The sequence below is a fragment of the Marmota flaviventris genome, chromosome 1, assembly GCF_047511675.1.
Source record: "Marmota flaviventris isolate mMarFla1 chromosome 1, mMarFla1.hap1, whole genome shotgun sequence".
Lineage (NCBI taxonomy): Eukaryota > Metazoa > Chordata > Mammalia > Rodentia > Sciuridae > Marmota > Marmota flaviventris.
The window spans coordinates 59,934,772-59,962,068 of NC_092498.1; the positions used below are offsets into that span (position 1 = coordinate 59,934,772).

Below are 27,297 nucleotides of genomic sequence, written 5' to 3' on the forward strand. Positions count from 1 at the left end.
AAATCACTTTCAAAACCAACTTCTCATTGTTTATTGTTCTTATTTCCCTTTCCTCAATCTTTAGCACCAAATATACTGGTTTGAAGATGGGATATCTTCTAAAACCTAATTTGAAAGACACAAATATGCTCACTGAACTATATCCTGAGATTTATATACAGGGGTAGGGAATGAGATGGAAGTAAGAAAAAGTAAATCCAACCAGTTTTGAAACGTAGTCCAAAACCATTTGTTCAATTTTCTTCTTTTCTACACCCTGTAGGTGTCTCAAAAGATGCTCTCTTAACTCAGACACCATCTGAAAAGAGAATATGCATTTAGTTAAGCCACAACTACCCACTCACACATACAATTGACTTGAATTAGAACCATTTATTAACATTACTTATCAACATGAAAAGTTTTGGATCTGAAATCCCACCAACAGATGTATAACTCTCAATATTTCTCTGGTGTTATAGTTTTCCTCAAGAGGACAATTATTTACAATTTACCCAAAGGCCAAAAAGCCAACAAAATCAGTTCCTAGGCCCTGATGTTAATTCTCCAAAGAAGCCTGTGGAGGTCACCAACTTGGAAGTGAAAGTGAACTTGACCTACCAAAGAATTGGAATCTGTTCCTGGATCTCTGGGGAACCAAAACAAACAACTCTAAGCACAGAATGACTGTGTTGAAGGGGAAATGATTTAAGGCATCTGGAAGGATAGAGGCAGTAATAAAAAGGAAGTGCATCATGTAGAGCACAATTTCTAATATTTCTGGTTGTATATAAAGTATATTTACACCATCCATGTCTTCATACATGTACTCAGGTTAATGATGCCCATCTCATTCCACCATCTTTTTTACCTCCTGCCCCCTCCCTTCCCCTCCACCCCTTTGCTCTACCTAGAGTTCTTCTAATCCTCTCATGCTCCCCTTCCCTACCCCACTATTATGAATCAGCCTCCTTATATCAGAGAAAACATTCGTCATTTGGGTTTTGGGGATTGGCTAACTTCATGTAGCATTATCTTCTCCAACGCCATCCATTTACCTGCAAATGCCATGATTTTTTTCTCTTTTATTGCTGAGTAATATTCCATTGTGTATATATACCACATTTTCTTTATCCATTCATCTACTGACGGGCATCTAGGTTGGTTCCACAGTTTAGTTATTGTGAATTGTGCTGCTATAAATATTGGTGTGGCTGTGCCTTTGTAGTATGCTGTTTTTAAATCCTTTGGGTATAGACCAGGAGTGGGATAGCTGGGTTAAATGGTGGTTCCATTCCCAGCTTTCCAAGGAATCTCCATATTGGCTGCACCAATTTGCAGTCCCACCAGCAATATATGAGTGTGCCTTTCCCCCCACATCCTTACACTTATTGTTGTTTGTGTTCTTATTAGCGGCCTTTCTGACTGGAGTGAGATGAAATCTTAGAGTAGTTTTGATTTGCATTTCTCTAATTGCTAGAGATGATGAACTTTTTTATATGTTTGTTGATTGTATATAATCTTCTGAGAAGTGTCTGTTCAGGTCCTTGGCCCATTTATTGATTGGGTTATTATTATTATTATTATTATTATTTTTTGGTGTTTAGCTTTTTGAGTTCTTTATATACCCTAGAGATTAGTGCTCTCTCTGATGTACGCGTGGTAAAAAATCTGCTCCCAAGATGTAGGCTCTCTATTCACCTCACTGTTTTTTTTTTTTGTTTGTTTTGTTTTGTTTTGTTTTGTTTTTGCCAAGAAGAAGCTTTTTAGTTTGAATCCATCCCATTTATTGATTCTTGATTTTAATTATTGTGCTATAGGAGTCTTATACAACAAATTAGAATTAAAAATTTTAAAAAAGAGAGAGATTAAGAAGAAAAAAAGATCTTAGTAAATGTTAGTTATTGTTGTGTGTGTGTGTGTGTGTGTGTGTGTGTGTGTGTGTGTGTGTAGGAGTGAGGATAAGCCAATAAGTAAGAAAATACCAGTTGGTGATGGGTGCAGTGGAGATCATTAAAATGGGAAGGTTTCAAAGCAAGTAAAGCAAATGCGTAGTTACTTTAGATTGGGTGGTTTAACCCAAGATAATGCTATTTGAATTGAATTCTGAACAAAAAAGAATCCTGGCAATGCTTACTCCAAATTCAACAACTTTAGCCCTTGAACTAAATCTGGCTGACAACCTGATATTGAAAATAAAGGTTTTTTTGTTATAAAAAAAAGAAGAAGAAGTGCATCAGGTGTGTCCCTCTGCACAGCAGCTGTAGATACTCATCCCAGCCCTGATGTGCATAGGTAATGATTTACTCATTCTAGTGCCTGCCAACCCACTTGCTGACCCTGCACTTTAACACCTTTGGGCCTTCCTCCTAAATGGGCAGCATGTCCAGCCCTTCCCACCTTTTGCTTTTCTTTCTCTCTCCTCTTTTTCCTTTTTGCCTAGATTCTCTGTTCAGCAAGAGGTCCTCCTAGCTGGAGATCTTTGTACCAAGAAGCAGCCCAGGACAACTGTACAACTGATGTCATCATACACATATCTTCTCTTTTAGCAGATTCCCTCTGAGGCCAAGATACAGTGCTATCATATTTCAGATCAGTCTCCTGCATGCATTAGTTGATTTGACTTTTGTTGTTGTTGTTGTTGTTCTTAATTGGTACTTTATTTTTTATTTATTTTTCATTACAATCCTTATTACACATATAGAGCACTATTTTTCATATCTCTGTACATACAGTATGTTCATGCCAACTTATGCCATTATACATGTACTCTTGTTTTTGTATTACAATTTCAACATACCTTATATACAAACAGAGATATGAAAAATTGTGGTATATATGTGATTTGACTTTTTAACACATTAACTTTTTTCTGCTTAAGAAGCATTGCATGCTTTTGCATACTTTTTTTACTTTTCCACAGTCACCATAAAGTTTGAATTTTAAATCATTCTCTTTTTAAAAATTTTTGTTGTTATTGTATTTCTTATACCTTTATTTTACTTATTTTTATGTGTTGAGGATTGAACCTGGTGCCTCACACATGCTAGGCAAATGCTCTACCACTGTCTATACCCCAGCCCCTTAAATCATTCTTAATCCTGCCACCTACATTAAGTTGTTTTTTACCCTTTTCTTTCTGACAATGTACACCCCTTCTAATGTTTTGTAATCTCCTTTGTTTTTTCATGTTATAGTTTCTTTATGTTATTAATCTTGCGGGGGTGGGTACCAGGGACTGAACTAAGGAGCACTTGACCACTGAACCACATCCCCAGCCCTATTTTTTTGTATTTTATTTAGAGACAGGGTCTCATTGAGTTGTTTAGTGCCTTGCTTTTGCTGAGGTTGGCTTTGAACTCATGATCCTCCTGCCTCAGCTTCCAGAGCCTCTGGGTGTGCACCTGCTCATTAAATATTTTTTTTTATTGGAGCTTTATAGTTATACATAGTTGTTGGGTTCATCCTGACAAACTCATACCTGCATGGAAATCAATTTCAGTTCATGATCCCCCCTTTTGCCTTCCTGTCCTCCCTCCTCTCCCATTCTTCCTCTACTCAATTTTCTTTGCACTCATCAATTTTTTATTTGATTGGTTATTTATATTATGCTATCCTTCCCTGCCCCTTTCTTTTATTTACTCTAGCTTTCACATATGAAAGACAACATTTGACCTTTGAGTTTCTGAGTTTGGCTTATTTCACTTAGCATGAGATTTTGCATTTCTATTCATTTATTAGCAAATACCATAATTTCATTCTTTTTAGGGCTGAGTAGAATATCATTATATATTCTATATATACACACCCATATATACACATATATGTGTATGTTTATGTGTATATATATGTACATATATACACGTATATATATATATAATGTGTGTGTGTATATATATATATATATATATATATATATATATATACATATATATATATACACACACACATACACATACACATATATATATACAAATTCTTAATCCACTCATCTATTGATGGGCATCTGGGTTGATTCCATAATTTAGCTATTATGAATTGTGCCACTATAAACATGTAGATGCCTGTATTGCTATAGTATGATAATTCTAGATCTTTTGGGAAAATACCAAGAAGTGGGATTGCTGGGTCATATGGTGGTTCCATTCTTGGATACTTTGAGGAATCTCCATACTGCTTTCCAGAGTGGTTGTACTAGTCTACAGTCCCACCCACAATGTACAAGCATACCTATTTCCTCACAACCTCACCCACATTTGTTGTTCATTTTCTTGGTCATTGCTATTCTGACTGGAGTGAGATGAAATCAATGTAGTTTTGATTTACATTTCCCTGATTGCTAGGGATATTGAACATTTTTTAATGTATATGTTGGTCTTGGGTGCTGCTTTTCAGAAATGTCTGTTTAGCTCCACATCATGTACAACCACAACAATGGGATCCTAATTAGAATAAGTTATACTCTATGTATGTATAACAGGTCAAAATACACTCTACTGTCATGTGTATCTAAAAAGAACAAAGAAAAATATGTCTGTTTAGTTCTTTTGCCTATTTATCAACTGTGTTGTTGGATTTTCATTATTGTTTTTATTTGTTTTGAGGATTTTTTGGTGTTAAACTTTTTGAGTTCTTTATATATTCTAGATATTAGTCCCCTGTCAGAGGAATAGCTGGCAAAAAAATTCTCTTTTAGCCTCTCTCTTCATGCTCATTATCATTTCCTCTCCTGTGCAGAAGCTTTTTAATTTGATGATGTCTCACTTACTGGTTCTTGGTTTTATGTCTTATATTTCACGGTTTTGTTAAGTTGGTGCCTGCACCAATATGTTGAAGTATTGACCCTATGTTTTCTTCTAGCAGTTGCAAAGTTTCTGATTTTACTTCTAAGTCCTTGATCCACTTTGATGTGATTATTATGCAGGGTGAGAAATAGAGATCTAGTTTCATTTTTCTATATGAGGATATCCAGTATCCCCAGTACCATTTGTTTAAAAAAGCTATCTTGCCAGGCTGGGTGGTACATACCTGTAATCCCAGCGGCTCGGGAGGTTGAGGAAGTAGGATTGCCAGCTCAAAGCCAGTCTTAGAAATTTAGCAAGGCCCTAAGTAACTCAGTGTGACCCTGTCACTAAATATTTTAAAAGGGCTGGGGAGGTTGCTCAGTGTTTAAACACCTCTAGATTTAATCCCCAGTACAAAAGAAAAGGATGGGGCTTATATTTTCTCTAACATATATTTCTGGCATCTTTGTCAAATGACTTTGTCAGATGACTCCATGTGAGTTGTCTTTGTGTCTTCTATTCTGTTCCATTGGTCTTTGTGTCTATTTTGATGTCAATACCATGCTATTCCCATAGCTCTGTAGTGTGACTCGAGATCAGGTATTGTGATGTACCCAGCATCACTCTTCTTGCTCAAGGCCATTTGTCATCTGATTACAGTAAGGCTAAACATTTTTCTGTTCTCCCCTACTCTAGACTTTTTGGCCATTTACTCTTGAAATTTTATTGGTCAATGCCTCTTGTCCATTTCCTTTCTGTTGTATTGTTTTCTTATTGATTTATAAACTTCATATACCAAATGTCAATCATTTGTCACATTGTTGAAGATTTTTTTCAAATTTGTTGTCTGCCTTTTTGTTTTCTATTTATACTTTAAGCTTTCATTTGGTCAAATCTATCTTTTTCTATCTGTGTTCAATAATATATTTTAAACTCCTTTTCTATTTCATCATTATCTAATTATCTACTTATTTTATTCATATTCCTTCACATGGTTTAATTTTTTAAACTAAACTCCTTAATCTATTGGCATTTCTGTTGGTTTATAGCATAAAACAGTCTTTGGAGTAGAAGAAATCTAATTTACTTTTACAAATAACTAACCATTACTAATTGATTAAAAATTCTATACACATGAATTTTAAAACTTAATTGATTATACACTAAAGATTCAAATTTAAACTATAGTCTACTAACTGTATATTTTTGTATATATACCATATTATTTCTATTATCATAGGTTGACAACACATTTAGATATCAGTCTCACTTCTATTTAATCTGTCTAGTAAGTTAGTTGATTATCAGATAAATTTTATCGGCTTTTGAGTTATAATTTTATTAAACCTAGACACTGAGGATTTGAATAGAATATTTTTCTTCTTTATCTTTTCTAACATCTAACAGCTCAATACTAATTTTTTAAAAAAGAAATTACTCTTTGTTCTTTTCCATTTTTCCCAGTTGATTGTTTAATGCAACAAGCAAACAAACTAATCTTCACATCTGCCTTTACCTGGGTTTCTTATTTGCATTGGCTATTCAGAACAATGTGAAATTATAGTGAAAATAACAAGAATTCTTAATTTCTTTGTACTTTCCACAGTAATACCTCTAGCATTCCCTAAAACAATGTTGGCCCTAAGGACTAGACTATTTGATTTACTGAGTTCTTATATTCCAGGTGTGGAACTTGACTTTTATCCTCTTTCAGCACCTATAGATATTTCTTCTTCTTTGACTTTGTAATATGTTGAATTTCATCAATATATTTCTTAATATTAAGCCTGGAAAAAAACATTATTGACCATATTATGGTTTCAATAGACCACTGGAAAGTACTTTAATTAAGCTTGTAGTAGCTACATTCATGAATAAGTGTGGTCATTGGCAGATGTTGGTTCTGAGGCCACACAGGCCTGTAAAATGACTGAGAAGACTTCTGTCTTCTTTCAAAATAATACTTTATGTAGCATGAGGATGATCTGGTTCTTGGAAGTTTGAAAGAACAAGCAGTGCCTTCTTTGGAAATAATCTTTGACATATTTTTCAAATTATTTCGTGGACATTATGCTTTCGGCTTTTCAGTTTCTTCCTAGAGCAAGTTTTGGGATTTCTCTTTGTCAAGGAAACTCTTTAATTGGAACTGTCCAAGTTATAAACATGGATTTATACATATTTTCCTCATATTTTTAAATTTGACATATCTAAGATAACAGATTGTCCCATTCTTAAATCTGCACAATATCAAAAATATTGTATTGGTGTCTTTTTAATCATTTTAAAGTTTTTTATTTATTTATCAATTTTGCTTTTCAATTAATTTATTTCTATTTCTTTGGACATCCTAGCACTGTAACAGAAGGAATGCTTTATTCTTTTGCATTTTAAACCCCAAAATAAATGCCATAATACATTACTTTCTCCTTTTTATAAAAAAAAAAAAAAAAATCTTCAATGCCATATGTTCCTGGTCATGGTTTATAATTATGTATTTATTGGTGTGACCAATGTCTTCACCATTAGACTACATATTCCAAGACAGAAATCATGTGTATGCTTACTGCTGGACAGACAAGGTCTACAACAACTTTTTGTTGAAAGAGTAACAGAAAATATAAACAGAATGAAGGACACAGTCTAGCCCTTCACCCTTGTCTTGGGGCCACTGTTTGCAAGGTCCCATTGAGCCCCAGGCCACTTACCAGCCCCAAGAGCAGCTTCTGGTGGTTGTCGTCCTCCTGCAAGAGGAGTGTTAATCTTGGCTCTGAAATTAAACAGAGCAGGAGTCAAGCAGGGTAATTTCTGAACATGGAACAGAAGGAAGAAGAGTCAGCCCAAGTTTCCCTTCTCTGAGTTACTGGGAAACATAACACTTCCACAATAAAGTGGACATTTTTTAATAGCTAAGTGTGACCCCGTCCTACCAGCTGAACCTATCACTCAGGTGACACCCAGAGAGCTCTGTCAAACAGAGAGAACGACTGAGCAGAAAGCAAGCAAAGGAACGCATTGCCCAGCACCAGTAGATTCTGGCTTTGATTTCTCTTTAACACTAAAACTCACCACTAGAACCTCTACTTCCTAGAGACAGGGACGAGGGCCCTCTTAACCCTATGGTAGCCAGAAGCTGAGGGACAGTGGGGCTTGCTAGAAGGACTACATGACTGTCTTCTATTCTCTGACCCCTATACACCTTGACTTGGAGTTACTGAGCTGGGGGAACCAGTTACTGTGGCCAACAATACTAATTAATATAAGTTCTCACTCTGAAAAGTTACCAAGATGGAAAAGTGATATAAATGTTACATTAAAATGACACTTTCTCCACCGTAATGGATACTGCACTAGCAAGACCAGAGAGGCAGACAAACAGTCTTGCTGGAAGATCTGCCCTAATGCTCCCTAACAAGCCTCCTGTTTGGTTCTTCCACTCCCAGAACACCTGAGGCCCAGTGCAGGGCAAGAGGGCAGAACTATCCTGCTCAGCCTGCTGACAATTCCTCCTTGACCCCTCAGGAAAGAGCCTACCTCTGTCCCACATAACCTTCATGATTAAAATGAAGCAACCCAAAACGTGAGCTCAACAGCCCTGAATTTCAGTTTTCCATGCAGACAGTGGCAGCATTCTTAGTGGGAAACTAGCACGATCAAGCACAGGGAGAAACGGGAAGTTTACCAATGGGCATTGAGAGGCTAACTGGAAACAGGATGCCTGAGCAGGAGAGCAGGAGGAGCTCCATAAAAGCAGGGCAGGGAAATGGACACAATGAAAACCCTGCTGGTCAGCAGTTTCCATATTGCAATACCCCCAGCAATGCAAGGATGGCGAGCCTGGATCACATGCTCGCCCCTGTCTGGCAAGGCAGAGCCCCTGGTTTCAAGCACGGATGGCCTGGTAATAGGCAGAGGCTGGTTCCCTTGGGACAAATTCACCACCATAGTTCAGCAGGCTGTGTGCACAGCTGTGGGGTATGCAGTCACATAAATAATTTCTGTTACAGTCCCCCCAACATACACCTAAAACATTAAAAGTCCATAAAACAGAAGTAGGATATAAAAACAACAGCTTCTTTAATGAATGCTGACCTTCATGAGACGTGAAAGTATTCCCCTGACACCTACAAAAAAAGGATTGTACCTGGGTATTCTTGGCATTCCCCTCCCTTAAATCCCCTTGTTTGTCAAGAGAAAACCCAGTTATCACCTCTGGGAAGCCTCTTCCAGCCATTCCCACTCCCGTCTTTGCCTAGACTAACCCCTTGCATGTAGGGACTTCAGAATACTGGTTACTTGGTTTAGAAGCGATTTGTTAGCATTTCCTCCTCACTAATGATAAAGCAGCCACTAAAGGCACTTCACAGGCACCAAGGCCCATACTAGGTGCTGGGTGTCACCCTCATTTCTCCCTGACCTGAGGAGGACAATGCAGGAAATGCACCCCCAGCACCTCACCTCAGTGCTGTTGCTCAAGTTTTAACCAAAATGAAAGGTGCATACAAGTCAAAGACCCTGTGTGATCAGACAGCTGGAGGGAAAAGCAGCGGGAGCCAAGAAAATTACCAGAGTGCATCCTGGGGTACAGCCAGAGGGCATGTTAATTTGCTCAGCTACGAGGAGAAACAATGAAAACCAGAGGGTCAACTCCCAGGGACTCCTCCAGCAAAAGCACATTCAGCAGCTGTCCCTGGATGTCCTGGTGCCAAGACAGACATGGAAACAGCTATGTGGTCACTTTAATGAGGCAACATTAAAGGGCGCAGCCTTCATGACACTACTGGAAGTGATTTTCCTGCCAATCCACAGCGGTGGGACAAGAACAGTGTTACATACAAAACACAGAAACCCAGACAACTGTATTACAAATCTTGTCTTACCCGAATTCCTTGCTTCTATGTTAGAAATCACCCTACAAAGAAATTAGCTGTGTTATTCACATAGGAAGCATTATTTAAAAAAAAAAAAATTAAAGCCACAACACCATACAAAGCTATCCTCCTTTACAAAACCATAAAACCACTGCAGAAACTGTTCTCAGGCCACTAGAAACCTCAAAAACTTTTCAATGTAGCAAAAAAACACATTTAGGCAATTATAAAGTCTGTAAACCTTTTAGTGCCAACAACGGCAATAATTTAGAACAATTGCAGCTCTCAGTTATTAGAAATAATGGAGGTAGAAAATAGAACAGAGGTTGGAACAGGGCCTATACTTTTAGCTCTCAGATGACTCATCTACCCAGAAAATATGGCTTCAAAATAAGAGCAAGCTCACCAGCCCACTAACAGTTTAAAACAAAACAAAACAAAATCTCCTGGCTGCTCTTGTCCTCTTAAGCGCTCACTTAGTAATAGCTGTTTACCACTTAGCCACTATACGTCATCCAGGGTATAAGCCTTTGAGGTTTAACACACAAGCTTTTCCCACTGAACTCCAGCACCAACTCCAGAAGAGAGCCTAGGCAGGTGCGCTCATGAAGCCAACAGCTTTACTGAACATATACAACAAAAGCAAGCTGTTTCTGTGAAAGGCGGCCAGCAAAGTAAGATGCCATCCTTAGTTCTACTTACCTTTTTGCACTATCAAGAATGTTCCTCATGTATGCTGTGGACCTTCTTTTTCCCGTTTTCTAGGAGTAAAAACATGTCAGAAGTATAGAAGGTAAAGCTTGTGTGGGTGGCTTTATTTATTTTTTATTTTTTAAATAACTTTATTTATTTTTTATGTGGTGCTGAGGATCAAACCCAGTGCCTCACACATACTAGGCAAGCGCTCTACCACTGAGCCACAACCCCAGCCCGACTTTACTTATTTTTTTCATCAAGGACATATTACACTCTGGTTAAAAGATTCAGAAAGAAGAAATATACTTTCCAGGTAATCAGAACACAAAGACTTCCCCCCTGCCACCCCAATGCTGGGGATGGAACCTAGGGCGTTCCACATGCTAGGCAAGCATTCTACCACTGAGCTATACCCTATTCCAGTATAGATTTTTTTAAAAAATTCTTTTAACATTTTACTTAGAAACAAGAGACTCACAGTAAGTTGCAAGCCAGCTATGTATAACAACACTAGACTATATACCACAATACTCAGAGAGATTCTGGGTACCCTTCAGTTAGTCTCCCCCAATATTTACATCTTATATAATTATACTACAATCTCAAAATCAGGAATCAACACTGGCTCAATGTGTGTGCATAGTTCTATGTCATTTTATCAGAAATCATTTCATGTCCCAAAATGTAATTGATACACAGAACTATTCCATCACCCCTAAAGATCTCCCTTGTGCACACCCACTCTTCTCCTTCTCAACTCTAGCAACCACTAATTTGGAAACATCTAGATTTTTTTAGTGTGGGGGGGGCAGGGTATGGGGGATTGAACTCAAGGGCACTTGACCACTGAGCCACATCCCCAGCCCTATTTTGTATTTTATTTAGAGACAGGGTCTCACTGAGTTGCTTAGCACCTCACTTCTGCTAAGGCTGGCTTTAAACTCGTGATCCTCCTGCCTCAGCCTCCTGGGCTGCTGAACATCTAGATTTTTATAAATCAACTTTTAACTTTATAAGTACTTCAAGAACATATCTGAGATATGGTTATCAGTCACAATTCTCTGAATACACTGTACATCCCGTAACCCATCTGTACTGTGGTTTCTTAAAGAACAGAGATCACAGAAGTGCCTCGGCTTGCTTATCAGGAGATCAGTAATGACATTAAACAGCTTGGCAACTGTGAAGAGAACCATCAACGTCAAGGGACCTTGTGATCTAATCCACGTGTGTTGGCTGCTTGCTTTGTTCTCCTTGACACATACATACCTCTTCAGAGATCAGGTTGTGCCACTCTCTCTTGACCACACTGTTGTTATAACATAAGTATGGCTTGGCATACTTAACATAGTCTAGGTTGGAGTTCAGTTTTTCCCAATAGCCCTTAAAGCTGTGGACCTGTGGGAGATAAAACCATCAGCCAGTTTGAGAAACAAGCCTTGCAGCTCAAAACACCCACCAAGGATTACACAAGCCTCACTTCCCCAGCTCTTGGTGACAGTATTTCTTAGTGAATGCTTCACAGGAAGGACAGCAGTCTGGTCCCCACAGGAATCCTAAAGCAGATCTAAAGATCTGGCCTTTAGACTCTATCTTACCTATCCCCTTTCCAACAAAGAGAACTGCTACTGACTTCCCAAAACAGATTTCTCTGGGTTGATTTAGTGGGGAAGCCTGTACTCAACACAGCAAGCCATTTCCTCCCTAGAGACCCATTTTATGACTTGGGTGGTGTCAAAAGTGCTGTGTTCAGAGAATGTACACAAAATTTGGAGCAAGCAGAGTAAGCTTACTTTCCCAAGTTTATTTAATTACCAAATGCTGCCCATCACAACTATTAAGGAAAAGCACAGATGGTTACATGAAAGGACTGTTTCCCACTTATGATTTGGATTGCCAACTGATCCAAATAAAAAAAAAGAATTTTTTAAAAAAGGATAAAATGAACAAATTTCACATTCAGTTGTCAAATACTCTCAAACAGAATTAACTGATTTTCTAAAGTCTTTGAGTTATTATTAATCATACTATCCTGAACAAAGAATGTGTATTTATTTTTAACAATAAAATGCAATGCTAACACCTTTACTGTTGGAGGATACTGACACAAATTGCTTTAACCCAAGGAAGATGGATTTATGACACATTCCTTCTTGCCAAAAATGTACATTTATAAAATTTGATGCAGCCAAGGATGACATGTGTGACCGTTCAATGCTCTGTTGCCTACTGTGGCGGTAGACTTGGCTGAATTGCGAGAAAATAAGGGAATTTAAATAAACTACACCTCAATCAAGAAAGGTACTCTAATGTTAAGTAACAGCATGTCATCTGAATTTTTATTGAAAGGACGGTCATAGTTGGTTTGAAATGGATTTTGAAGTATCTGTAAGATGATTTACATAACATTTTAAATCTTGTTTTAGAAGCCTGAAATGCCCATTTAGTCAATGTCTCTTCTCTCAGAGACAGAAAAAAAAATATTTAATCAGTGTAGCAAAAGCCACATTAGACAATAACAAAATCTCAAAACCAAAACTAAGGAAACATTTATTCCTGGGGGGAATGGGAACACAAAGTCAAGGCTGACTCCTCACCTGACCCACCTTGCTCGCCTTTTATTTATTTATAACAAATGTGCCTTTGTCCATCCTTTGTTTCTTCTCAGTATTGAAAAAATACGTAGGACAAATCCTACAGGCCTTTGGCAGGATGAAGTGCCTAACTGGAGGTCTTTGTTGCTTCCTACATCTAGACTCAGGCACACTGATGCTAAAAGCAGAAACCTTGATGATGTTGTGGTGACACCTAGTGGTCACTTGGGCTACTAAGCCTGCCTGCTTTGCCACCAGTCCCATGATAGCATTCATTCAGACCTTGCCCAGAAGGGAGGCAAGACATTTGGTGTCTTCTACCTGTTTTCTGGCCTCATCCCCTCAGGCCAAATGCTGTCCTGCTGTCAGAAGACCCTACTCACACTCCCCCTTACCTTCCTTCTCATACCATTAAAAAAAATTCCTTTCCTCAGAATCTGTGTCACCCAAGAATAAACTAATGAAACAGAATTCTGGACAAGTCCATGGATAGGCTGCAAAGCAACTGAGTACCCACTGGTTGTGTGTAAAAATGGAGTCCGAGTGCTTGAATGAACACTATTCTGGGGAGAGAGTCTATACCTTGTACCATATCTCAAAGAAATCCATGGCCTAAAATGTCCAAAACCTCGGAGTTAAAAGGAAAGGGATCTGAATTTAAAACGAAAATTAAAATTTACATGTAAGTAAGAAATACTGATAGCCAAAAGGCCCAGAAATATTTTCATGTGGAACTTATGATCTTTCAGAGATGTCACTGCTCTATTAAAATAACTACAATGTCTTACAGAAATTAAGAGAATACAAAGAAAAAAAAAAGAATCAATACATATGCCACTGTTTGGTATCCACTAAGTAAATGATGCAATTTCTTTTAAGTTATAAAAATGTGGAGATCACTGAATTGAAAGACAGTACCTAGTCCTGTAACAATGGCAATAGTTCAAGAAGCACATAACCAACTACATGAAAAGAGCACTTACTGTTTTAAAACACACAGAAATGCTTTATATGGAAAATACCTATGAATTTAGCTCCTCTGGGAAGACTGGTACTAGAAGCAATGAGATTCTCAAGAAATGACCCAGGAGCACTTTCCTGCACAAAAGGGAACATTAACTTTTGATTTGAAAAACAGGGAAATTATTCCAAGTCTCTTCTTCAGAAATAATCTCATTTGTTCTCATAAGATGACTTGAAACGATTACCAAATGCAGCCCATCACAACTATTAATTAATCAAAAGCACCCATGTGTTATATTAACAACTGTTTCCCATTTTTAATTTGAATTGCCAACAGATACAAAAAAAATAAAACAAAACAAAAAAGCCCCATGGTACTGGCTCATCTGCAAACTACTGTCAGGAATAAACATCTGCCTTTGATTTTTACAAGGTCCCCTGGCTTTGATCCTACTTCTGCTGATTCTTAGCACAAGTCTTAGCGGAGGTGGCCAACTCAGAGAGAACCCTTCCCTCTGTGCCAGGACTCAACTAGCAGAGCTAAAGTGCCAGACCAATTTGGCTCTTCAGTGGATCTCATCTCAGAATCAGCTTTTAGTTACAGCCAGAGAAACAACAGCAACCCACCACCTCCAGCATAGACAGAATCAAAGGCAGAGAAATGTCTATAGGGACGTAAATTAGTAAGAGACCATACTAAACTAAGGTACTTTAAACAGGCACAAATAACTAGAACTCCTGAGGCTGCCCACTGAGAGAACTGCAAGTTCAAGGTCTCCTTCTCCTTTGGGACGGACTTCCTCCTTCTCCAGTATCTAACAAAAAAATTCCACTTCCTTGCCCAGCTGGGTGGTTTAGCCATTTTTTTAATGGGCTGGATTTTTCTTTAATGCAATCACTAAATATGGCTCTAAACTATTCCATCTCACATTTGGCTCTCTCAGAGCATATCCCCTGAGAAAGCCTTCCTCTTGACCTTAAAAATTAAGGCTGACACAAGAGGAACAAAAACAAGATTCCTTGATCCACAGTCTGTTCCTGAATTTTATCAGCAAAGAATTAGTCTGACTATATCCCCATCTCCCAGAAATGATAGGAATGAGGTCACCAACCAGAGGCTCTGTTTCCAAAAAGTAATGTTTTTTGTAGCATCATAAAATTATGGTTTATGATATTAACTGAATTCACTACAACTCATTGTCCCAGAAAAAATGTGTGGACTGAACTGTGGGGGGAAAAAAAATCAGTGTTTCCCATGTGACCACCTGACACTTCTGACAATACTACCTTTTGCAATGATTCTAATTTTTAAAAATTGTGAAAGATTGCATTGTGATTATTCTGCTACTTGGGATCACTTAACAAATCTTTAAGGGATGCTATCTGTCTGAATTTTGGAGGGTCAAGGAAAATAAAGTGTGCTTCACTAAGCAATTAATTATTCTCTTGTTCTGTCTAGTTAAAACAGCTTTTAAACTGTTTCAGTTTTCACTTTTTAAGTGAAGAAACACACAAACAACCTTCTGGATGGAGAACATCCCAGGTATCAACCAGTCTTCCCAGTTGCTCAGGAACTATAGACCTCTGATTGACACTTGCAGTAACCCCCCTCACCTCTGAGTGGCCATAGGTCAGAAGGCCCTTTAAATCTCTCTGGTCTTCCCAATTTCTGGGTCAGGTAGCCAGTAATCTCTACAAGTGATCAAATACATTAAAAGTGTCCAATTTAAAAAAATATATATATTTTGGTAAAAATACCCCATATCTCCATTTGTAGCACATTCTTTTTATATTTGAGTAAGCTATCGTTCTCCTTTTAAAATCATTACATGCTTCCTGTGGTTGACTAGTTTTAATGGTTTCTCTTTTCACCATAAAATCAAGGGCAGTTTTTAGCTTTTTATGAATGTCGCTAGTTCCCTAGAGCAGTCCACAGCTTACAAAAGGATGAAATCGTTCTTAGGAAAGTCTCTCTTGGTTACATTTTATTTACAGCATGGACCTTGCTTAATATTTTACAAACCATTTATAAAATGAGAGAATCTTGTCTTTTGGATGACAATCTTCTAGTTTAACTGGTTTATCTTCTACAATGTGGAAATACATAAACTGGTGACTTATAAACTACAGACATTCACTTCTCACAGTTCTTGAGACTAGGGGATCCACATATCAAGGCGTTGGCAGATCTGGTGTCTGATGAGTGGTCCTGTCCTAGTCAGCTGTGTTTCCACTGCAAAAATCATACGGCAGAAGGAACAAGCTAGCTCCTCAGTGTCTCTTTTAACAGGGTACTAACCTCAATCCTGAGGATACTTCCCTCAGACTTAATCACCTCCTAAAGGTTCCACCTCCTAAAACCAGGGCCTTTGTGGATGAGGACTTTAACATAGGAATTCAGAGGGACACAAACATTTAGACCATACCAACATATTAAAATATTTGTAAATTACTCTACTTCTCACTAAATTTACTTGCAAAAGGAGCAGGAGGAAAATACACATCTAGTTTCCCTTAGCCCTTTCCTCCTTTGACCCTTTACACCAAGGAAAGTAGAAGTGCAGTCAGTTGAACAAAATAGGGCCCTTGGGCTTCACTGGGCTTCTGGTGTAAGAACCTATCCCAAAGCTAACTTGTGATTCAGGTCATGGCATTCAGAGCCAACTCCTACCAGGTAGCCAGGGCAAGAATGGACACAGACTGGGGCTGGAGAGGCAGGGGCGAGGACAGCAGGTGCCACTGCCACAGTCCATCATAGTGTAATTAAGCTGAGACCGGGGTAGGTAAAAGTAGGTCAAAAGATAAAAGCAGCAGCTACAGTGAGTGGCATTATGCAAATACAGAGGGAGAAGAAATGGGAGCCCTCAGGGCCAGGCCTTCATTGAACCTGAAGGTACTGATTAGCCTTGCACACTAATAACTGGGGTGGGAGTGGAGGCAGCTAGTCACACCAAAGCCACTTCATCATCTCCTGAACCCAGTGAAGTCCCAACAGTGTACCTCTGATGGATTATGTTTGGTAAGAAGGGTGGTAACAGACCTACAGTTCTTCAAACTTTTCCCAGGAAACTTCTAGCTTATGAATAAATCAAAGAGCTCCCAAGCATCTGTGGGAATGTCCAATGAGAAACCACTCTCTGCAGACTCAAATGCTAAAGATGATGGGCGAAAGAAGAAAAAAGGAGAGAGAGGAATGTCAATGGAGGAAAAAACAGAACACAAAAATCATTTTATACACACACACAGAAATCTGCTAGAGTGTGTAAAAATAAGTTACTCTGTTTCTAAGCAAAGTCAAATATTATTCTTAGAACAAGCCAATGAAGGGATGGGGATGTGGCTCATTGGTGGAGTGCTTGCCTAGCACACACAGGGCCCTGAGTTCAATCCCCAACTCTGCTGGAGGGGTGGGGGGTGTGGAATAAGACAATGAGTAAAAAATCTTAAGAGGACCTTCCCATTACTCTTTTCTACTTCGTTTAAATGAATATACACAATGTCGATAAGGTTACTATCCAACTGATAAATTCACAAATCCTTTGTGATGGTGTAAATTATTACAATTTTTGTTGAATATTAATTTGCCAATAAGAATCAAAAACTATAAAAATTATCATAGTCTTTTACCCAATGAGAGTCCTGGCATTTAATTTTAGGGGAATAAATTAAAAATGAATTAAGACATATTAGAAATCATAAGTTTATGTAGTAATGTGAAAAATGTTTATGATATGTGATAATCTGCTGTGTTTATCAAATGTCTCTGGGTTACCATTACTACCAGGTAAAATAGGCATGCCTAAGGCAAAGGCCAAGAGGAAATGAGGGGCTGGCAACAGTTGATATGCTAGAAATCGTAGAATTGTGGGTGACACCTTTTTTCCTCTAAAAATTTTCTTCACTAATTTGTACGTTAAACACCGTATGGGTTTGGTAAGACAACTGGTAAAGATAGAAACAAAGAAATAAAAGGATGGCGTCTCTTAACACACCTTTCAAAACTATTCATGAAATATTTCTTTCCCTTCATCTTCCTACATTAGTAGGACTTCACAGTCATCCTACGCTTCCACCTAGAGACAGCTGGTCATTCTCTCTTTCAGGGACTCTTTTTAGAACCAAAACCTGGAACCACTGAAACAGCTCCGGTCTGCTCTCTCTTGCCATTGGTGCATCACTAGACCCTCAGAGGACCCCGGCTTCCCACAGCTGCAGGGACCTGGCCTGCTCCTCATGGATCCAAAAGAGTCAAATGTAAATAAAAGGCAGCAGCCCACTGAGCTGCCTGCTGCCAAAAAGCTGAGATTTCCCAGTCCGAACCAAGCTATAATTACCAGGAGGCAATGCCAGGAACATCAGAGGAACTTTAAGGAAACTATTAAAAGACTCCCCAGTTTTAAACTACATACATATTCTTTTCTACTCACACCAGCCGCTCCTCCCATTCTACTCTGATATCACCACAAAGACACTAATAGTCACAGTTCAGTGCACAGGAAGGAGGTATGCAGAGCTTGACTGAGCCCTGCAGATCAATGCAAAGGCCATAGATAATCCCAGCCCAGGTCATTTAATGATTCTAAGATGGAGAACTGTGTGCGTGCATTTTGGAGTGACCATGAAAGAAATAAAAAACAGTTCCCTGGTTCTCTGAAGATAATTTACAGGAACTCCAGTAAGAACCGGTTTGAGGTACTATGGCAAGTATTAGTTGTATATGGTTTAAGCTGAACCCTGTAATTCTCTCCTATCTTCAGAAAACTGCTCTCTCAAAGAGCATTCCTAAGAGGTGTGTAACATCATACTCAATGACTACTCAACCTCTATGGAAGGATTCTCCAGGGAACCAAACCTGCCCCTTTCCCCCCACCCCCGCCCCGTCCTCCCCTGCCATGATGCAGTCCCTTTTAGAACCACCATTACTGGGGGCAGCAAAGGTTCAGTCATGCACATCTGTGTTTTCATCCCTCAGCGGAAGTGCCTTACCTTCATGAGAGGCAATTCAATCTCTTCCGTCACAAGGGTTATTCCAGGAATTTCCTATGGAGGAAAAACACACACACCAAAAAACAGAAAAAAAAATCCTGCTCAACATATCAACTGCTACAAACTCAAGTCATCAGGAAGTGTTTTCTGCACAGACAGCAGCTGAGAAAAGCTTCCAGTTTGTGAACCTCTACTTTAAATAAAGTCTGGGGTATATAAATAGCAAACATGGTCTATTGCTTACCTTAAAAAGAGGGAAAAAAAATTTTTTTTTTTGAGACAGTAGCTCACTGCATGCCCAAGCTGGTTTTCAAGTCACCTTATGAGTAGCTGAACCACAGGGGCATGCTGCTGTACCTGGCTGAAATATTGTTTAATCACTAATTGACAGGGTCTCTAAAGAAACAAATCACTATGAAAAAATAGAGCAAATATATTTTTTACATATTTCTATTTAAGAACAAATCAGGTGAATTATATTTACACCATCAAATGTAAATTATATTTACACCATCAAAAGGGAAATGTTCCATAATTTGCACTTTCTTCCCTTTTCTTCTCTTTCATTTATGTGTATTATAGTTGGCCCCTGCCTCAGAGAAGGAACAAAAATTAATAGAATTCTAACATTCAGATGGAAAATGTTTGTGCACCTCATTATCCACCATGATTCCAGAGATAAGAACTCCCCATAAAAAATTTCTAGAGTACCATGGTCAGGCTCAAAGGTAAGCAATTCATACCAGAAAGTTCAAATGACAACCTTCTGCTGATCAGTGAGCATTAACACAGATACTGAAAGAATGAATATCAAAAATTGCCCTTTATTCATTGTTATTTTGAAAAACGATGTCTCTGTGGTAGCTGTGTAATTAGCCTCTCATCTTGTCATTTCAGATTCCTGTAAGAGACAGTTTAGGAGGTGCTATGTAAAAATAGGAATTGGTCTTTGGTTAGGGCTTAAGTGACCTGGATTTGACTAACATACAACATCCTATGAAAAAAGGCATCACAGCAATAGAGAAATTTTTCAGAACATTTCAACAACTGAGGTCTCCATACAGCAGCATGAAGCCTGTGGTAAGATGTATTGTGAGCTTCATCCATCACTACTCAACCACAGAGGATACATAAAAACAACATTAAAATTGCCATTCTAGGCTATGAATAGCACTCAAAATAGGTACAACAATAGCATTTTAAAATAGGTCTAATTATTTGCAAAGCACAATTCAAGATTATCTACGTGTAGGAGTACCATATTTTCTAGTATCTTAAAAATATATATTGTCAGTTGTTCAATTCAGAAGCTTGAAATTAATATTTTTCTACTGTGGCAAGTTTTTTTTATTAAGGTTGTAGCATTAAGAACATTTGCAAAGATGACCTGAAGTGGGACTATTAACGATTAGGAAGGGGCCAGGGGAGGAAACAGAATAAAAGGGAAGGTGAATCTGACCAATGATGATCAATACATAGATAGGAGAATACAGGAAAACCTGCTAATTTGTACAATTAAGACATGTTAATTTGAAAAAAGAACATTTGCTAGTCAGAGAAGGGGACAGTAAATTGTTTACATCATTGCTAAAGATAAGCATAAATTCATAGAACTTCATGATGAGAAGAGACCTTTAAGATAATCTACTCCAACCACAAGAAGTTTTAAAGCAACATGGTAAACCCCAAAATAAGCCTGGTACATGTAGGTGATAACTGGTGGTTTCTTTACATTGTTGTTCAATGTGGGACTTCCTGATGTCACTCTGCATATGTTCACAATGCCCTCTGTGTCCCATAGACTGTTAAGAAATACAGAAGTAAAGTATGTCTCTTCAGGATGACATCCCCACACAAAGTTTGTGCTCTGTCTTTCAGTACAATGCTGGGAACAGTGGTCCCAGCCCTGCCTTCTGAACACTTTGAACACAGGACATAAAAGCAGTGGGTGATAAGGGAGGGGAGCTGCTGTGTGCATTTCCTGACCTCAGAGTGTTGTAACCTGCAGACTTCCTGCCACCAAACCACAGAGTCTGCATGTATATTCACAAGTCTTCTTCAAGAAAAACATGGGTGCCTGGAGGAGGGGCAAGTGCAGGTTTTCCCCTCATAATTCTACAGTGAAGCATGAAAATCTAATAACTGCAAAGGTCAAAAAAGACGGGGCCTTCAGCAAAACACTACCATTATCAGAAGTTTAGAAATTAATCAAACACATGATATGTCTTTGTTAAGGACTATATTAAGATGCAGTCTAAACACAAAATGAAAGTGTCACAATTTACACTAGGACTTATTTTCCAGTGTCTGTGTTACCTAAATCAAATTTATTTTTCTAAATACCTTTTTGATACAACTTCTGCCTCAAGACTAAGCATACAGTTCTAACATCTAAATATGAAAGGCAAAGAGGCAGAACCTTTTTCAGGCACAGGCTATGCATTTTCTTTTCTTTTTTTTTTTTTTAATTTTTTATTGTTGGTTGTTCAAAACATTACAAATTTCTTGACATATCATATTCCACACTTTGATTCAAGTGGGTTATGAACTCCCACCTTCACCCCATACACAGATTGCAGAATCACATCAGTTAAACATCCATTGATTTACATATTGCCATACTAGTGTCTGTTGTGCTCCGCTGCCTTTCCCATCCTCCACCATCCCCCCTCCCCACCTCTCCCCTCCCCTCCCCTCCTCTCTCTCTACCCGCTCCACTGTATAACCCTGAGGGTCCGGAAAGGGAGAGAGAAGGGAAATTGCATGGAAATGGAAGGCTATGCATTTTCATCTGCTGATCTAATAAGGTTCAATTTACTGCACCACATTCAAGAGAAAATGAATCGTGTTTCAGGGGAACACTTCCTAATTTAAAAGCAAAGAGCCAAGATCAAAGGAAGAAAATGTTGAATAGAGCGTGTTTACTTACAATTTCAAGACTTTTACTAATCTGGAAGCTTGAGTAATTATTGAGACTGGACAAAGAGGTCATGAAGATCCTAATCTACCAAGTCTAACTGCAGTGGTCTGGCCATTTCTCATTTATAAAAACCTAATACATTAATCTACTCAAGGCAATAAAAAACTAAAAATATCATTTTATAAAAACTACTACATTTGAGGTTTAGTCCTGCCTGGCAGTATAAAAAGTAACAAATATCCTGTACTTTCTCCTTTACTTCTACTGCTTTATATAAATAGTTTTGGCCAAGGACAGGGATTCACTCTACATTGAGCATCCTTTACCCAAAATGCTTGGGATGAGAAAGAGTTTGGATTTGGGATTTTTTCATATTTTGGAATATTTGCACATACATAATGAGATATCTTAGGTATGGGACCTAAATCTAAACATGAGATTCATTTATATTTCCTATAAACACCTTAGGTACGTAGCCTGAGGGCTGTTGTATGCAAAATTTTACCTATGTTTTGACTGTAACTCATCACTTGAGATCAGCTGTGGCATCTGTTGACACTCATGGTGTCAAAAGTTTTAGATTTGGGGGTGGGTGTGGTGGTGTACACCTGTAATCCCAGAGGCTCTGGAGGCTGAGGCAGGAGGATCACAAATTCAAAGCCAGCCTCAGCAATTTAGTGAGGCCCTAAACAACTCTGTGAGACCCAGTCTCTAAATAAAATACAAAAAAGAGAAAAGGGGTGCTGCGGATGTGGCTCAGTGGTTAAGCACCCCTGGGTTTAATTCTCAATACACACACAAAAAAAGAGGTTTATCAATTTTGGAGCATTTCAAATTTCAGATTTTCAGATTAGGAAGGCTAAACTTCTCTGCCATAAAATTCCAACTCAATTCCTCATCAGTCAAAATAGAAATGAAATAACCTTGGCTGCTATAACAGGGATGTCCTACAACTGACCCACACTGTAAATCAAGTTTAATTGCATACAAAGTATTAACTTACTGTATTCCAGGTGAGCACTGAAGAATATGGCAAAATTGTGTCCACATTACTTGTCTTTGCATATATGCTCCAATAAGAAGAAGCTGAATAGATTTTTCAAAGAGAAAAGAGACATGATTTAATAAGAATAAGGAAATCTACATTATAATTCAACCAAATCAAGCAAACCAACCAGTTTCCACTGCTTTATTTATCATCCTTAAAAGGTTAACCATTGTGATTTTATCTATAGACTAAAATATTTAAGTTCTGCTTTTAACAATGAGAATAATTTCAATTTTTTTTTAAATTTGCTACTACATCTACTTAAATGACACTACACCACTTTATACAGAGCCAGACAACATAAAACTGGGCTAAGAAAGATTTTATTTTTAAAAAATCACTAATAAGGTTACAAAACCAAAATCCTATCTTATATCTTATCTGTGTCTGAAAAGCCACAGCTTCTCAAAAACCACAAGAGAATGAAATTTAATTAACTGCTGACTGCAATAGTTTTTTTTAAATGTTCCTAGGCAGCATTTTGACAGATTGAGGCATTCATTATCAATTTATTGCTTTCCCTCAAGCAAAAGGGTCAAGTATTCGACTTAATGTGCAACATCATCATCTCTTACCAATTATAAATTCCTGAATGAGGTCAAATGAATGGCAGGCAGAGACATTCTCAGAAATCCATTGAATAATCTTTAAAAAGAGAACAGAACTCTGTTGGTATTTAAATATGCACTCCATCCCCACAACCAAAGTACAAATGTACATATATACACATACCTGTGTTTATATACTATATAAATGAATCTTTTTAATTCTATGTTTTGGAATTACCTAGGAATACATTCACTTCTACACTATTTTTTTAAGATATGTAATAATATTAATTCTGGCTGGGTGAAACAGTATTATAAATGAGACCTCTTTTTATACATTTTTAAAATAAATGCCCTTGACTGGGATCCAAATAAATCTTCTTCAGTGCCAATGAAGGTTTGCTGGTTTTGCTAGAATGGATCACGTCATGCAAGGCACCAGTGGGAAGAGCTCTGAGATACAGAAACAAAGGAAGCAAAACCACCACCAGGCTTGGAGGCAGCACCTGTCAGTCTCCTCACCTGCTGGAAGAATGTCTCCTGAGGGTTGCCTGGCCCTCGTGCACACTCACATTTCTGCTCCTACCAACATGTTGTTTTATTCCAAACTTATTTATGCCAGTTTTACTTATTTTCACAACTAGGTAATTTAATAAAATTTACTACGGACAAATGAAATATAGTGCAAAGAGTATTGTTGGGTTGATAAAAGTTGAATGCTTTGGAAAGACTCAAAGGCATGTCTCTCAGATGTTTAAGACTAGGTATAAATGAGACAACTACGTAAGATTGGGTAAAAAAAAAATGCCTAATATACAGACTACTTTGGAAAGGTTCTTAAATTATGGATCTCCTTAGAAATAATTTTTTTCCAGAAAGTAATAGGGAATCAGAAATGTACATTATTAGGAGTTTTGTGCAAAAAAAAAAAAAAATGACTTTGAACTCCAATGAGCTAAATTACATAGAAAGGGCCTTAATATACATTAAAATATAGGTGAATAAATGTACCTTCATATGTTTTAGGTTAAACTTAAATGTCTATTGTATTTTTCCCCAGTTAATCAGCAACCTATTAGTCCCAGCCAAATCTGATAAGATTTCTGACTTCACAGCCTAGCTGTAAAAATTAAATTACAGAGGGCTAGGGATATGGCTCAGCTGCCTGTCTTACTTGCACAAGGACCTGGATTCAATCCCCAACGCCACCAAAAAAAAGAGAGAGAGAAAATTAAATCACAGAGAAGGTGTGGAAGTGTTTTGCAAACTATAACATGAAACACAAATGGAAGCTATCATCATTAAAAATGCAATAAATATCCACCACCAAATTTAGCCCTTCTGACAATATATTTATGCCAAATATAAACCAGGAAAAAAGTAGAAGTTTAAGAAACTCATTATTTACTGAGCACTTAATTGGAAAGTTACTGATGTAGTTAAACATTCATTCACAATGTGGAAAAGAGTGCAATAGTTTCTCCTTATCTTCAGGGAATAAATATGTTCTAAGCCCCCCAGTGGATGCTTGAAACCTTAATCTGAAACTTTGGCAATGTTAGCTTGTGATTTTTCTTCTCTCATTAAGAACTTTCACTTAAGTATTTAGAGGCTTCTTAAGCATATTTGAATTGCTAGTATCACTATTCTTATGCTTTGAGGCCATTAAGTAAAATAAGGATTACTTGAAAACAAGCACTATCAACACTAGAACCATGGATCTGATGATTGAGAGAGCAACTAAGTGACTAATGAGCAGGTAGCATATACAGCACAGATACACTAAAAAAAGGGATGATTCATAACCCCAAGCAGGACAGTGTGAGGTTTCATTTCACTACTTGGAACACCACTGTTTAAAACTTATGAATTGTTTATTTCTGGAATTTTCCATTTATTATTTTCAGACCACAGTTAATTTTGGATAACTGAAATTGCAAAAAGTAAAATCATGGATGTAGGTGGCAGGTGGTTACTTTACTCAAAAGAACAGATACACCCTCATAGTCGGAGGTCTGGTAGAGATCCATAAAAAGGAAATACAAAGGAAGAATATGTTCAAGTCACAACATTGGCCGTAATCCTTACTTAACTATTAACAAGTAAAAATAACTTCCATTACTTTAAACTATCAAATAAATACTTTTGGTGTTGTCTATTTACCATGTTCTTACCTGGCCTTCCAGGAACTGTGGATCTTGTCCACAAGAGAGCACACAGTGCAATATGGCCATCTTCTCACAATCTAGGGAGGTGTTCCATAGGAACCGCAATAAATAGGACTGGTCAAGGAATGCTCTGTAGAGCCTTCCAGAATACCAGTCCAGTACCAGGGATCCTGACAGGGACTGGAAAGAACTATGAGGTAGCGTATCATTTGTTTTGTTATTTTCTGGAAAAAAAAAAAAAGTCAGCAGATAAAGGAAACTTCTCACACTCAAACATAGATACTAAAGTCAAAACAAATCCAAACGAACCACATTCATGGGAGAAAAATACTATCCCTACCTGTCAGAAATAGACTGTGGCAGATCAAGTCTGGATGTTGAATGTTAAGTAAATGAAAGAAATGACCAGGTAAGTAAACAGCCACATAACGTTCTGTAAAAGACAAAGATTCAAATCACCTATAAGTGGTAAAAGCTGTACAGGTTCAGATAAGGCCCAGAACTCTACATTATCCCAATTTTTCATTGAACCTCTCAAAACACAAAAGGTTTTACCATGTAATAACAAGCTGTCTGATGCTAGTTTATTTCATGGGACTAACCAGGTCTCCTTTTTTTCTATCTGTGGCAAATTATCTTCAGACATTTAGCATTGGTTATCTAAGTTTACACCTATAGTTTTGTTCTAAGTCATGCATGGTTTTTATTTCAATCAAAATGATCTCTCAGAGGAAACTCGGATCAAAATTATCAAGCAACATGAATCATTCCTCAATCTGACAAGCTGGGAATAGCTTATAAAGGGATTTTCTCCATAGTCAGGCTGGGAGAGCTCTGCAGTTTAGTTTCCCATCTTTGTCACTCCTGGTCGTCACCATCATCTTGTATAAAGAAACCATGTTACTCATCAAGGTGATCTCTATGGCATCCTGACATTTTTGAAGTACTAATTTGTTTCTTTGCATAGCCAGCTGCTTAGAATTCATAACTTAGTGGTTCCTTTGCTAGATATTTGTGTAGCCAGAACATTTTTACCCAGATTGAAACAGTATAAATATAGGTTTCTGGAGAATGGGAGGGTGGAAGGAGCCCTTGCCAATAACTTTTCTAGGATCTTAAAAAAAATAATAAATTTGTGTGGTACTAGTGAATTTCATATAGGAGAAAATTTTCAATTTTGAGTTAGCTATATTTCTTTCTCAAAGAAGCAAAGAAACCTATGCTAACCAGTGGCATAGAAAGCATTCTGTGGAAAGGGAAAGAAAGAGTATAAACCAATCAGGTAAGTGTCCTTTCACATGGACTGAGTGAAGTTAAAGTGCTTCACACAAATGCTAATAATCTTATTATCGTGTCAACATTTCAGTTGGAAAAACACGAGGAATAACCTAGTGAAGCATAGTGGAAAGGGTTTAGGCAATTAAGATGGTACTAAGTCCCTAGGGCAGGGACATTTAAAAATGTATTATTTTGGGTTATCACCATCATTAGGATAGGGTGGGGGATTCCTCCTGGTATTTGTTGAGTGGTGCCCAGGGGTGTTCAATCCTCACTGTGCAGGACAGTCTCACCCAAAGAATGATTCTCTCTTCAAAAATGTTGATAGGACCTGTGGTAAGTGGAAAGATGACCCCTAGGAGTATTCATATGCTAATTTCCAGAGCCTGTGAATATGGTAGCTTCTGTGATGGAAGGGACCTTGCAGATATGATCAGGATCTTGAGATGGGGAGAGTACCAAAAG

At 37.9% G+C, this 27,297-nt stretch overlaps 1 protein-coding gene across 4 annotated transcripts in view; it reads right to left on the minus strand.

The window, feature by feature from the left end:
• Gsap (gamma-secretase activating protein) overlaps nucleotides 1-27,297 on the minus strand; it is a 132,039-nt gene that overhangs the window by 53,238 nt on the left and 51,504 nt on the right. For all 4 annotated transcript variants that reach the window (XM_071613387.1, XM_071613394.1, XM_027926339.2 and 1 more), the window contains exons 15-24: nucleotides 25,895-25,987; nucleotides 25,561-25,778; nucleotides 23,414-23,483; nucleotides 22,794-22,876; nucleotides 18,871-18,924; nucleotides 11,597-11,725; nucleotides 10,334-10,392; nucleotides 9,641-9,672; nucleotides 7,469-7,530; nucleotides 203-298 (exon numbers count right to left, since the gene is read on the minus strand). In XM_071613387.1, coding sequence (XP_071469488.1) covers nucleotides 203-298; nucleotides 7,469-7,530; nucleotides 9,641-9,672; nucleotides 10,334-10,392; nucleotides 11,597-11,725; nucleotides 18,871-18,924; nucleotides 22,794-22,876; nucleotides 23,414-23,483; nucleotides 25,561-25,778; nucleotides 25,895-25,987 — 896 coding nt within the window. The remainder of the gene's footprint in view (nucleotides 1-202; nucleotides 299-7,468; nucleotides 7,531-9,640; nucleotides 9,673-10,333; nucleotides 10,393-11,596; nucleotides 11,726-18,870; nucleotides 18,925-22,793; nucleotides 22,877-23,413; nucleotides 23,484-25,560; nucleotides 25,779-25,894; nucleotides 25,988-27,297) is intronic.